At 41.8% G+C, this 14,571-nt stretch overlaps 1 protein-coding gene across 1 annotated transcript in view; it reads right to left on the bottom strand.

Moving 5' to 3' along the window:
- Positions 1-290: 290 nt before the first annotated feature.
- The window catches only part of CNTNAP2 (contactin associated protein 2), a 1,129,462-nt gene continuing 1,115,181 nt past the window's right edge, over positions 291-14,571 (bottom strand). The window contains exons 23-24 of the mRNA XM_034062602.1: positions 2,151-2,222; positions 291-500 (exon numbers count right to left, since the gene is read on the bottom strand). Of these exons, the coding sequence (XP_033918493.1) occupies positions 301-500; positions 2,151-2,222 (272 nt within the window). The 3' untranslated portion in view covers positions 291-300. The remainder of the gene's footprint in view (positions 501-2,150; positions 2,223-14,571) is intronic.

The raw sequence follows: 14,571 nt of genomic DNA, 5'->3' as shown, positions 1-14,571 counted from the left end.
AAATAGTAACCAGTGCTGAAGCTGCAAAACTGCTCTTTGTTGTAGTTGTCTGGATACGGAAGGGGCAAGTTGCTGTAAATAAATATGGAAAAGTGTTTTTTCTTAAATGCTTGAGATATTCTTTTTTTTCCTCCAGTCTCAGTGGTGTTTTCCTGTCACTTGCTCCTCCAGTTGTGCTGATCTTTTTACTGTACGTGTGCTCAAGCGTCTGACGCACAGTATTCTCTCCCCACTGTAAGAGTCATCCCAGTCCCACCCTGGCCCAGCTCGTATCCCACCCCAGGCCCCGTCCCCCTGCGCTTAGATAAGCCATTCCTTCTTGCTCTCGTCGATGGTCTCTGTGAAGTTGGGGTCATTGTTCATGATGGCAGCATCGGCACTCTCGGCTGACTCTGCCCCTTTGGCCTCGTTGGTGTGGTAGGTTCCCTTGTGGCGGAACATGTAGCGGATCAGGAACACCAAGGTGCAGAGGATGGTGAAGATCACCACTGCGATGACACCTACACAGAGGAGGAAAGAAAAGATGTCCCTCGTGAGAACACCAACAGGGTTTGACACAAAGAAAGGATCCCATAACTCCTCCAAGCTGAGCTGAAGTTACCTGGGCAGTTAAACAGCACCACAGTGGCTTGGTTTCCACTACTCTAATATTGATACATAGTTCTTGCTATGTACAAAATGTCACTGGAAGGAGTGTGCTAGTGACTTTCTCTTCAAAACATTAATTCCAACGTTAACATTAATACCTTCTTACAATGGTGAGCTTTGCTGAGCATGAGGTAGAATGTGCCAAGCGCTCCCAGAACATAGGGGTGAAACTGTGACATGTCAAGGCCTGGGCAGCTCTGAGGATGGAGTCACTGATGTACCCTTTCCAGTCAATGGACATATAGATCTATCACAGCTCCTCAGTATGTCCTTGGAAATTGGCTTGACTCACTGTTGGCTCACTCCATCCACTAGGCACTGGCTCCACATAATTACAGATTTAACTGCTTCATCATTAGATTTATCCTTAACTGCAATGATCTGTTAGGGATTCAGCCCTGTTACAGAGAAGTCTCATATATCTTACCCTTTTACGCATAGGTAACTATGTGTTAAAACAGCACTGGGTTTTTTTGCTCCTTCTCTACAGGCATGAAGGTATTCCAGGATGAAGACATTATACAATTTTCATGTTACAAAACATCCTGTTATCACCCAGAACTCTGTTATGTCACTTTTGTTAAATGATGAGAGGGACAGGCAGGCTATTCAGGTGTGACCTGAATTCTTCTGAGGAATGCAATGCCTGGGCAGCAAATCAAAACTACAGCAACTAATCTGAACCTGGATATGGAAACAGATCCTTGAAGGGGTCATGGAAAAGAAGCAACACATTCCATTAGACTGCATTTACTACTATATGAGTGTTGCTTTACGTGACGAAACCCACCACCAGAATCACATTTTATTTGCATTTAGAACTGACTGAAAACTATTGGGCTGATCTTTACACTTATTTTTTTATATGCCTTCAAAATTAGATGCAGTGGCAAAGTTCTCCCAGGAGAGTTATGGAGCAACACTTCCATCCTATGGGACAGGGCAGAGAAAATTGCATGAGTGCATGGAATTAAGTAGGATCCACATTTCAGGAGGCAGCTGGCCAGGGTATCTTCAGTGGAATTCTAATTCAAGGTTCCAGTTCTGGTATTACTTAACATCACCTATCACACTGAATGGAACTCACCAGCAAGTAAGTTATAGCAGGACTTGGCCCCTAGAACACAAGGCAGGATTTTTGTCAAGGGTGGAGCAAACAGTGTTTGACACAGATTTGTGCTGAATCTGCTGTAACTGGAAGTGTTTTTGCCATTTCACATGAATTAACTACTCAGTTAACAGAAGTAATGACTGCAGAGTAGCTCTCCACATAGATACATGGATTATGAGTATCAATGATTTGGTTAAAACTGAATCTGGGGGCACAGACTAGATGAGAACAAGCCATTTCACAAGGACAGTGCCTGACTGGACTTAAAAGTTTCTATTTAACGTTGTTGAGGTGTAGTTTTCCCCCTCTTAGCTTGAACATGTTACCAGCTGCAGTTCAGCTCTCACTGTCATACTGCAAAGTATCTCAGAAAAGTATATAGGTTTCCTACCTCCAATAATGGCAGAGTTCCTGTTAACTCCATCTCCTATAGCTTGACCGTTGTATGGGAAATCAGCGCTGGCTGTAAATAGAGAATTAAAGATTCAGGTTATTATAGCAGTGAAACTTCACACAGTAGTTCCAAAATACATCCAACATCCCAGACACAATTTAAACTGTAATCCTGAGATCTTTATACAAAGAAGAAGAAAATAAAAAAGTCTTTCACTATTCTCTAATCTCTCTGAACTTCTTGCTTCTTAGCAAAAATAAAATCACTATAAAGAGGACTCTCAGTAAGCATTGCTGTTAATGTAGGAGGTCATTTTGTTTCTCTGCTAACACAGATTCAGTAAGCTTCTTCAGCATGAAACCAGACAAACCTCTTTCTTCCAAAAGCACGTGATCATACATACTGTTATAGAGATTTTTGCCTTTGTAACTATCCATGCTATCCATGGAAGACTTCAGAAGCTTCCAGGATTTTGTGACCACCACTGCACACAACTGGAAGCTCTTCAAAAGAAAAACTGCCATCCCTTTTGCTGCTGCACAGCCCAAAGCAAGTGAGGAACTGCATCTGCTGTTGGTCAGAGCCATAGAGCAGTCACCCAAAGGAGTATGTGCCAACACCTTTGCTACCCTAGGAGAAAGCCCAGTGTGTCAGCTGTGCCACTGCTGGAGCTGAGGTGCAAGCCTGTCAGCTGGAGATGAGACATAGCAGGCAGGGGAGCCCTCAGGAGAGGAGAGCCTCCAGCAGACAAAGAAGAAACAGTGCTCATCTACCTAGAAAGCAGAAACTCCTTGCAGCAGAGCTGGATGAAGGCATCAGTACAGGTTTGAGGTAGAATATGGATTGTAGTCTTGGCTTTAACCTCCAGAAAACATCACACAAGACTTTTCAAAGGCAACCTCATCAAATAAACTGATCATCAGCATTTTCTTTATAGTTGGACATAGCAACTAGTCCCTGTGGTGATTAAGCAAGCCTGAGGACCTAAATGAGTGGTTGCAGCCATTCTCTTCTTTGCCACTGGACTATGGCATTGATTTTGAGATAATGTTAAATGTACTTAAACTGGGGACAGTTAAATAACCAAGAATATGAATTACTTCGTAGGTCAGTAGTTAAAACCCAGCTGTGTTTTCCTTACTTGATGGATTAGGTGATATTATATTAATAAGTTGCCTTTACAGGCCAGCAGTGCATTCACTATACACCAAAACCAGCTAAGGGAACTCAACTGGCCTTCTGTTAGCATGGAGTAAAATCAATATAAGGTTCCTTTTGTATCACAAAGCAGCTGCACTAAAGAATGAATGGCTTCAGCTCGCCACGTGGCCTGAAAAGAGGTTTGGGACTAGAGTAGCCTCCTATGTGCCTACTATGGAGGAGAGTCAAACCAGCTGTGTATTGAGCAGCTAGCTCTTGGCTGGTCGCCTGTGGCACAGACAAGAGAGCATTTCTCAGGGCTCAGTGCAGGAGGCCTGGCCAGCAGCTTTTGCCAGCAGCACTTGGGCCTTTGACGTTTGTTGGTGCTCTGGCTTCTGAAAACAGCATTTCTGCACCTCTCTGAAGGAAAGCAGGCCAAAAAATGTGAAAGAGAAATACCTGATTCTGCATCAGCGAGTTTTGCTCCAAAGAAGAGCCTTAATGTGCAGGACCATGAATGTTTCCTACAGAGACATTTTGGCACAGGGTCCATAATGTTATCCTTGCAGGGCAAGCGTTGGGAAAATAAACCCTATCTTTAAACCTGCCTTCCCTCAGGGAAAATTCTAAAGCCAAATTACACTATGTACAAAAGCATCAAGTTGCCAAATTGCAAGGAATTGCTCTCTGCCATTCTAACACAAAAAGGCGCTTCTTGCCATAGGAGCAGAGCCATGTAAGTGGTTAACGTAAGTGGTTAACAAGTTCTACCACTTGCCACTTGGTTTGGTGCTCTTTTCCTGTGTCCCCACAAAAGCAAGCTTAGAATCAGCCATGGTCACAGTTCTGCTTTCCCTTTAACTGAACAGTATATTTTATCTTGTTTTGAAAGGTTATTTGGAGGACTATGGCACTAGTGAAGTGTGAAGAAAGAGGAAAGCTGCTGTTCATGGCAGTGTGATCCCTCCCGAGCTGCCCCATCACAACGGCCATGCTACAAGGGATTCCTGGCAGATGGAAGACCACAGCTTGTGATGTTCAGCAGCCACTGAGGTACACCACAGGATAATGAAAAACATGAAGCATGGTGTGCAGCTACATCCTTGATGTTGTCTGAGAGCTGCTGCTAGGACTGGACCTGATGCCTCCATCCAAAGCTGCTTGCCATTGCATCTAGTCATCAGAGATGCTGCTCAGATGTCCATTGGCTCAATAAGCAGATGTGACCTACTCTGAGATTCTCATCTCTGACAAAAAGGAAACAGGAATATGTGTTTGGGGGCAGAAAACAACTATTTCAACTATAGTTCACCCTCAGATTGTATGAGTTTTGCCTTGCTGCAACTGCTGGTGAACCAGGAGTACTGTAGTGAAAATGGAGCTTAAGACATTCATGAATATTCTTTTTGAAGCACCTGCAGCAGTGTTGGCAGATAATATCTCAATAATTCACGAATTCCTGTTCTGCTACAGATGTGCTTTTGTATTGTGGGGTTTGGGTTTTTTGACTGAAAAACTGTAAAATCGCAGCCAAATAGCCTTTGCTGCAGAAGTGTCTATACCAGGTTTTTACTGAATGTATTACTACAGATATACAGGAAGAAAAAAACCCCATTAATTTCTTTTTCAGGTGGAAGTTCCCTTGAAATTCTCCTTCCCAGCAGCAGCTTCTCAAATGATCAGAAGTAGCTACAGATCAGAATTCCTAAGAACAGCAGCAGATTAACTCCTGCCACAGCAATGAGGCAAAAGATAATGTATGAGGGCACATTCCTTGATCCACCAAGGTAAGCTTAACAAGAGCGTACTGTCATCCACAGGCACCAACTGCAGACATTTCATATAGCAGTTACATATGTGCCATACTATGGTCATATGCCTTGGCAATATTAAGGAACTTTGTCAAGAAGACAACTAACGAGATTCTTTCTTCCACTGGTGCTGAAATTCAGGAATTAAACAAGGAAAGAACATGTCAGAGCAGGCTGACAAAGGAGCAACAGTAATACTGATGCTCTGGTAAAAAGCACAGAAGACTATAGTGTTCTCAGGTTGTAAAGAGTAAATCCTAAAACGACTGGCTAGATAAAATGAATAGTTTCATGAGCAACTCTCATGTCTCAAGGGAATCTAAGTCACAGTGGTTTAATAACTAACTCTGATGGCTATAATATGCAGATGAAGTACAGGATGAGCATGCATGTACTTTCAATTCTCTGTCACAGCTGGGAACATCTCTTTCCTGTTCACATTCTTCCATTATCACTGTGACATTAACTCTACTTAGCAAGCCCTCTTGCACTGCTATTTGTACCTCGACAGCTTCAAATCATAACTTGCCCACAGTAAGTAGGTGCCATGGAGCTGCAGTTACTCTGTGCAGTTACCCTGCAAGCCCCCTCTGCATTGTCAATGTAACGTAAGGTGGGTGTGGGGAGGACACTGCAGGAGTTTTGGCCTTCATACTGTACTGTCTAATTGTTAGCTGAAGCCACAAATAGTGCTATTCAGTCTTCCTTTATTGCCTGGGTCAAAAAGGTTGCTTTTAAACAGCTAATTCCCATCTGGTTTTAGGGACAATACTGGAAAGGTTTCCTTTAGGACCTTTTTCTCAATCTTCGCTAGGTTTCTCTGGCCAGACAGGGTCTTACTTGTGTGAATCAAAACGTGAAGCACAAAGAACCTTATAATCTGTCCTAGAAAACAGCTATATATTGGCCCAAGAGACATGCTGCCAGTGCCCTGAAATCCTCTGCTCATGCAGCTGTGGCACAGAGCCATCAATCTGCTGTCAGGACACACCAAAAGCCTTTTCCTAAAACCTACAGCTAGCACAGGGACAGAATGAACTGTACCAGGAAATGCTAAGCTCATCTATGGCTTATGAACATCACTCATCTGCTTCCCTTCCAGAATCCAAGCTGGGCAATGCTGTTCTTTACACTCTGTCTTCCCACAGCAGGCCATAGGGTTTGCTCTAAACACCATCATCCTGAAGCCAACACGCATAAAAGAGATATGCATGCTTTGCATTCTTTTTCATGTGCTCCTGTTTATAAGGCCATACCTCCAATAACTACAGAGTAAGGCTACAGAGTCTGAACTTGTGTTTGCCTTTTTCAACTTTCCTTTATTAGTCTTGAGATAAATGGAGTTAAAGAAATGTTGTAGCACCTAAAAGGCTAATGAAAGACTGACTGCAGGAAAAACCCATGCTTTGGCCACTGTTTTAATGACCTCTGAAATTTCAGATGACCACAAAAATGTGGAAGGAGATGCACCATCACCTGGCACGCTCAGCATGGTCATTGCCACAGCAAGCTGCAATACAGTAGCTCTCACTGAATGGAAAGGGGAGATGGGGCAGGATAAACAGCCTATAATTAGGATTAGGTGTTAAAGATGACAGATGTGGTTGATTTAATAGAATGAATGGTAATTTTGCTTCATTAGAGTAGGCGTGCTTCAGCATCTGCCATTTTCAGAGGGAGAGTTTTTAACAATGGATCCCACATAAAAGCCTTTTGCAAATTCACAAAATTGAAATGCAAACCAACCCTGTTAAAGTAGAAAAGTGGTCCAGAATGTGGGTGTGGGCAGAGAAATGAGCAAAAGGCTATTCAGTACAGCCAAGGGGAAACCCAAACCCAAACCCAAGCAGGGAGCCCTCTCAGCTAGAGAGATGTTGGAAGCAATTTTAAACTGAACCCTTTTACTGAGTGGGCAAGTCTCAGTTCAAATACACTGCACTACAAAGGAAGATACCATTCGGATTTGCTGTAGAAAAGATAGGGTGGGAGTGCTCACAGTACTAAACCAAACAGTGGATGAAACCCATGAAGTGCTGGAAATTGAGTTTGTTCAACCTAAAACTAACATGTTGCAAGGCTGCTGTGACCTTCTGCCTTTACAGATGGCCACAGTTTTGAGAGGTAGTCTCCCATTACTAAGACCAGTTGGGTTTTCACATAAATATGAACTAAAGAAGCAACCAGAACAACTGGATCTGGTGATCACAAGGTACATAAAATAGCCAGCAATCAAGACCTTGATTAAAATCAGAACAGTGACAGAACAAAGTAAAAGCAAAGATGTGAGCTGTATCTCCTTCCTAGTTCTGTTTTGCAGCCAGGCCTCCATGAACAGAGCTTGCAAAGAGAACACTCACTCACTGACACCTTGGGAATTTGGGAATGTGTTGGACACTAGAACCATTCACTAATTTATGTCTGCACAGGACCATAACATAGGGAAAAACAAGAGCAGGCTCTTCAGGCTGTGTTTGGTCAAATCATGTCAGCTCTGCTGGTCAGGTGAGACTGTACTGCTATGGTTTAAAATCACAGGGCACCCTTATTACAGACTGTAAGTACAGAATCTCTTTGCTTGACTCTTCATAGTAGAAACTAATAATGTCCACTCACAGTCACATTCCCTTTCCTGAAGGGACTGGATTACAAAGGGAACTCTAAACACAAGCGCAGGAATGATGGAGCAGGAGTAAACAACTCCATTACACAGCCTACATCAAAGGGGAACATCACAGCCTGTGGGCACCTGTCACCCTTTCTTGCTCATCCCACTGCTTGTGCTGATCCTACCGAGTGCTCCCTCCTGAGCAGCCATGGCCCTATGAAGAGCTCCCATGTAGTAAACTACAGCAATTCAGAAAAAGAAGGAAAAAATCTGAAGCACTACTAAAACCACTGTGTCATTTTATGCTGCCAGGGCAAATTTTGCATTTAAAGTTCCTGTATTTTCTTATTTTCTTCTTTTTTTTTCTAAAAATAATACTTCCCCCCCTCCTTATTCCCCAAAATGAACAGAGGAGCAAGGGAAACTAGCCCTAGTCCCCCTTTTCTAGGTAATTTAGAGCTGATTGTGAGAGAGGACTTTTTAATATTAATCTCCGTTAACAGAGATTACCTGAGTATAAAACTGAGAATTTGGCTGAAGTTATTCTTAATATCAAGCACTTCCAGATTAAAAGAAACTCCCACTCTTAACCAACCACAAAATACCTGAAAGGCATCTGAACCATATTGCTTGGGAAAGGTAATTTTTGTTCAAATGTGCTATATGGGGTCAATCCTAACTCCCTGAATTTTTAGTGATGCCTCAATTGCAGTGTTAGAGGGTTACAAGTATATCCCTAATATGAACCACTTGTCTGTACTTATGTACATAGAAGTCTTCACTGTCACAGACTTGATTTCTTTGGTGTGAGTTACAGAATACTGGGAAAAGCACACAGCCACAGCAATTCTGAAGCTACCAGAATGAACGAGGAACGTGGGGCTTAGAGGAAAAATCAGAGCTTTTCACTTTAAATATGTCATCTTTTTGTCTCTGTTGTCAGTAATACAAATTATTTTAATATGATCAAAATACGTTCATTTCTCCAAGCCTATGAAACCTTTGCTGGGAGGTTAAAGCCAGAAAAAAACCCCTTCATAAATGACAAAAAAGTCCTCCAACACTATTGCTCCAACACAGGTGCTATATGGACCAATTATTTAAACTTAAGTTTTGTCAGGTATGTTCTGTTAGATCAAAAGGATTTCAAAGGGCTGCATTTTTCCTCTATGAATTTTTCACTGATCCTCAAGTGTTTTTACTGACAGCTACTGGTGAGTTCAGTACAAACCCTGCGTTTTCACATTCTTGGCGTGAAGGATCTCCAACAGTGTCTTTTTAGTCCAATGTGAAATGAGTATAAATTAAAACATCCTCTGAGATGATGGTTTAATAGGAACATTGTCCTCTGAATAGCCCTTCTGTAGGCAAACTCCTGGGACAGTGTGGGAAAGTAAGTGGGGATTATAGAAGGAAGGTGTTGAAGTGAATGACAGAAATGCCACCAATGGACAATGCCAGCACTGGTGAAAACTCACTGAATGCTCCATGGTCAGTGAACTGCGACAATGTGAGTTCTCAACACAAAACACAGGAAGGGACAACTCAATCAGTCAAGATGGTTGTTTCTGAATTGGTTGTGTTATTAACCCTTTAATTTCCTTTTGCACACAAACTTTGTTGTCCATACTCTTAAGGAGAGGAAGAAATGGAATTTTATGAATAGTTTGATCTGAGGGAACAGTATAACATTCTTTCTATTGGTCTTAAAAACAATCGTCCTAGCAGAAGGACAGAAATACTTCTGCCTTATTAGGAGACCCATCCTTGCAGCATTAAGTCCCCCAAATCAGTCCTTGATGAGCTATGAAACAGGGAAAACATTCTTGTACTGTGTTTTGGAATGGGTTAAGTGGTTCTCCCCTGCTTCCCCCCCTTTGTATGGTCATTTCCCAATAGTGACTTTTACACTTTCTTTTGCACACAAGCAAGTAAATGTACAAAGTGGTGGGAAGGCAAGACCAGAACACTTTCTCAATTTAGTAACTGGTACTTGCCTTGTTTTAAAAGGAGAGCAGACATTCAGGACCACTTCTGGACCATGTTTAACTGCAGCCTGAACTTCAGCAAGTTCTGTCACAGAAGCAGGATTTTGACCATTTGTCCTGCCATATTTCCAACTGATCTGCAGCACATTAGAGCATCTATCAAAGACCTAAACTCATCCATCTTTTAATTCCTGGTAGTAATGTCTGGCTGACACTGGGTCTCACTATGACTCCAGACAAGAACTACTTGACTATTAGTCATGCTGGCCTAAGCTATCACTTTCATGAAAATTTTATGAGCAGTGCTTCCATTTCACCTGTTAAGGAAGACAAACAAATACTTCCTTTTATAATTAATGTAGAAGATGAAACACTTCTGTGCTCTCAAAGGAACAGTAGAGTTAAGTGCTGGTCAAAGCCTTGCTGTATATAGCTAATAGCTGATAACGGACCCACAGGGAATACTTGAAAGGAACAGAAAAAGGCAGAAATAAGAAATCCAACCCAACAAACACCAATACCAAACAAGCCTGAAAACTTATGACAGCTACAAAATAGGAGAAGAAAAAGAAAGGACTCTATTTATTGAGGTCATTAGAAGAAAAGGCTTCTCACAGCCAGGGTAAGAACAACAAGGTCTGGTTCTGTACTTTCCGTGTACCTACACTTACGAAAAAGAAAAGCTTGGATTAAGGATGAGGAATGGTTGAGACTGAAGAGTTTAAAGATATACTTCAGTAGCTGTAATGACCTGATCATAGTCTAGAGGAACCTCTTACACAGGGAATGAAATGTTCTTCAGCCTAAGGAAAGGAAAAAGAAGGCAGAACCGAAGTGCTAAGGCATCTAAATGCTTCCTTCTCAAGTGTTTTTTTTTTCTCCCCTAATTTATACCATCCCTATGTTCCTAATTAAAGTTAGTACTTGTGGAAAAAATATAGTCTTGCAGAGGATGGAAAACACACTCTTTGTAATATCACTATCTTCTTGTCTTGGCATTAGGTAGCATCATTAACATTCAAATCACTGCTTATGAAATAGCTACAATGCTGGTCTCTCAATGGATGCCAGAAGAATTTACAAGCTTGGCAGCCTGTCAGCTGTCTGAAACACTAGACAGAGTGTCAGAAATTTCACACTGAAATTATATACTCTTACAGATAAGGGAAAGCTGTGCATAATTGTGTGAAGGAACTAGATGACACTGAGGGAGGCATTTTTATTCCCAATCAATAGAGAGATTTACAGTAATTCAAGGACCATAATTAAGCCCTTTAAGGATGGCGCACTGATTGTGCCAAATTTCAGACAGATGCTCTTCCTAGTTTGCGGCTGGATGGGGAAGAGAAAAATAGAAACTGTTGCATCTCAGTGTTTACCACTTGCCTTCTTGCCTGCAAGAAACACTCAGTGCTTAGAAACTGAGCTGTGAGTTGCTGCTTGACTTAATCCCCAACTGTCTTAACAAAAAATGCCACCTTCCTGTTTGAATACAACTCATGGACTTCTGAGACAGTATTTATACTGGGAGGATAGGGGATGAATGCTGGTGACTCTCAGCAGAGGAAACCATCACAGTATACAGCAAAATCTGGCAATGGAAGAATATGCTGGCCTGCAGGGGAGGCTGCAAGTTCATCTTCTGTCTCTTGTATGGGGAGTATAGCTATTAAACTATAGCTTACTGATAGACAACGAGCCTCCTGTTGTTAATTATGTTAATTAACAAAACCCCGACTATATCAAGTGATCCATAACTTCAAAAATAATCTGGCATCATTTCCTGATTGTAGGAGAGATAACTAATCCTTCCTGCAACCTTGAACAAGGAGGAGCATCATTTTATTCTAGCAACTACCTTCGCATCTGGCTCCAATTTTACCAACAGCTAGGAGATCAAATCTGGATGTGTAAGGCTGCACCATGAACAAAAGCAATGCACCTGCCCTGACGCACTTGCCCCTGGCAGCAAGCCTGGAGAAGTGACCCTGCTCCCCTGCAGTCCCTTAGAGGAGACAATGAATGCTGCATCACTCGTTACCATTGACTTTATCCCTCCTGCTGCTGGATTCACTGATGCACACAGGACTATTTCAGAGTCCGGAGATGACTGTTCTGTTCTTCTGTGTGTAACCTAAGACCACTTTGAGGGCTGAATCCCTGGCCTCCAGCAAGTAATGCCTTTGATCCTTCCTTCCCACTGCGCTGTTTGTAACGAGCCCTTGACAAGGTCAAGAGCTATTTCCATCTGTCTCTGTAGCCACATCCGTACCAGTGCACGTCTGACACAGGTTCTCCTCAGATGCTGCCACTCCCTGCACTCTGGGATGTCAGCATCAGTGGTAGGGTGGCAACCCAACAGTCACGTCTGAATCTGGAAGGTGACCTTTGGCACTGTCACCACTATCTTGCTCCAGAAATCAAGTGCTGTCTTTAGCTTGAGAAAGACAATTAGTTGGCCAATTAGATAAGCGTGGATCATACAGGCAGTACTCAGCTCATCTGCTTTCCTCTCCTGCCATCACTTGTTAAAGGAAGAGGAATGAACTGGTAATAAAAAGGGAGTTAATCCTGCAGGCAACCCTTTTAATCTTGACAGTGTCGCATGTCTTCATACAATATTTTTGCCAGGCATGCTCAATATAGCTTTCAAAGGAAGCTGTTGATTCCTACAAGACAATGCCTTTCACCTTCTACAAAAATAAAGAGCTTTTTGGGATTTAAATATGTAGTCAGAAAAAAGTCCACCACTTGGAAGAACACTGCAGATGTAGCATTTAATCCTGCTCCATTTAATTCTTAATACGCTGAAGCTAATATGGGTTTAACTACATCCTGTGTTTAATACTCTAGATGCCATTCTGTTCATACTCTGAATAAATGCATCTTGCAGCTACATAGTGCCATGGCAGCTTCAAAGTGCGAAAGTATGGTTTCTCCATTGTTGTATTTACCCTGCCTCTTCTGGTATCTCCTCCTTTTACTAAATTCAAAATCGGGTTGTTTCACAAGCTGGAGCACATTTTAGTGCAGATGGAGAGGTACATACAATGGAGTAGGTTTCTTTTATTCTTTTTATATGAGTAACAAAAAAGTTTGGAAGTGAGTATTTATTAGTAATAAAACCACCCACAAACCAAACAACCCCACCCCAATAATATGCATCTTCTGATTTTAAGTACAAGGCAGTTTAGGTGTGGGGGCTTATTTACTACAAACATAATCATCTGTTTGGGCTTTTGTTTGCTTTTCTGCAATGAGCAAGGTGTCAATTACCAGTGACATGCAGCTTAGCTCATCTCAACTGAGAGATATTAAAATAATCTTGATTAGCTTTTTGGCTTGTATATATGCTACAGTAATATATATGAAAATGCACGCTAATATAGCTAAAGGCATGCAATTATAACTTCTGTTGTGAAACATACGCCAGACAGGTAATTTGCTGGCTTTAGACAACATATAAAGGTAGGACATGGAATGTTTAAATATTATGGTCACTGATCAGGCTCTTTTTTGTGTCCTTTCTACATTCCTTTTGATTTAACCAAGGCAAATTGATTGTCTGACATGAACTGAGCTAATACAGACAGGAGGGAAACACAGGAAGAGAACTATATTGATGATCTGCTTGGGTTTGATTATTGACTTTTGTTTTACATCACCAGAGTCATATTCTAGAAAAGAATGACTTGTTGAATCCCTGCTTTATCACCACCAAGAAAGGATTACCATAGCAACAGGAAAAGACTGTGCATTATAAGAATACTCACAAGCTGAACAAGATCATGGTTTAAGATAATGGGCCGGTAGCATGGCAATATGCCAGCCATAGGTGGGGAGGGAGGGAAGTGGCATTTTTACAATGAGAAAGACATTTCAAAAGAACTAAAATGTAAATATGAAGCACATGGGTACTCAAGGCTAACAGAAAGTGCAAGACAAGGAATCGAGAAGCTGTCTGGCCCATCTGTCCAGGGAGCAAATCCACAAGGTTTCTTGATAAATCCCTGAGTTGTCTCTAAGGGTCAACTGGAAGTGACTGATGTGTGTCTTTGTCATTTTCCCTTTAGCCTCTCTGCTAGCTCATCCAAAATGCTTTGCAGCCAGTAATGTCCACACAGCAGCTACACAGAAGTGTTTAAGGCAGACATTTCATGTAGGGTACCTGTCAGGCAGAACCTGCTTAACATCTGGTAATTACTCGTGAGGTCTGACCCAGCACTGGAGTTTAGAGGTGCAAGGATCATTACATCTGCTGTTTGGCGTATCTGTCCTGTTTAGACACTTGTATTTGACCCCCTCTTACAACATTTGTCAACCCTCAACATTCAATTCCACAGTATTTGAGAACAAAGCTACAAATGTACACTCAGAACATGATTGAAGATGAGTGCTGAGCATGTCAGTGAATGAGATGTAAACCGTATGATGCTTGCAACAAATTTTTTTCCTGATTTTTTCACTTCAAGCCAGCCATCCTCAATTTAAAATTAAATAAGTGACAGAACAATAAGAACTACAGATTAAAACATGTTTGGAATGAGAAACCCAGTGCATAATAACTGCTGTTCTTTGCAACCATTTCTTTGTGGCCAGGTGTGTGTGGTTTTTGCTTTAGCACCTCTACAAGGGTTCCTCTGCATTTTAATAAAGCTTTTTGTCTTCATCCCTTCAGCTGGTTTAGCGAAGGAGTAAATTCATACTGAGAGTACTGAGACGATTCTGGCTCTGGAGCCAATGGGAACTGTTACACCTCTGATTTTTCCATTTTCTCTTTCAACACAATGTGTGTCAGGAAGTCTTCTTCAGGAATTTGGGAAACGTCCAAAAAAAAGAAGAGTCTTCAAGTGAAAACTGCCAATTTGCTAATG

This window comes from Melopsittacus undulatus, chromosome 1 (assembly GCF_012275295.1).
Source record: "Melopsittacus undulatus isolate bMelUnd1 chromosome 1, bMelUnd1.mat.Z, whole genome shotgun sequence".
Lineage (NCBI taxonomy): Eukaryota > Metazoa > Chordata > Aves > Psittaciformes > Psittaculidae > Melopsittacus > Melopsittacus undulatus.
The sequence above is the reverse complement of the archived record's forward strand: the minus strand, read 5'-3'. Positions and strand labels throughout refer to the sequence as shown.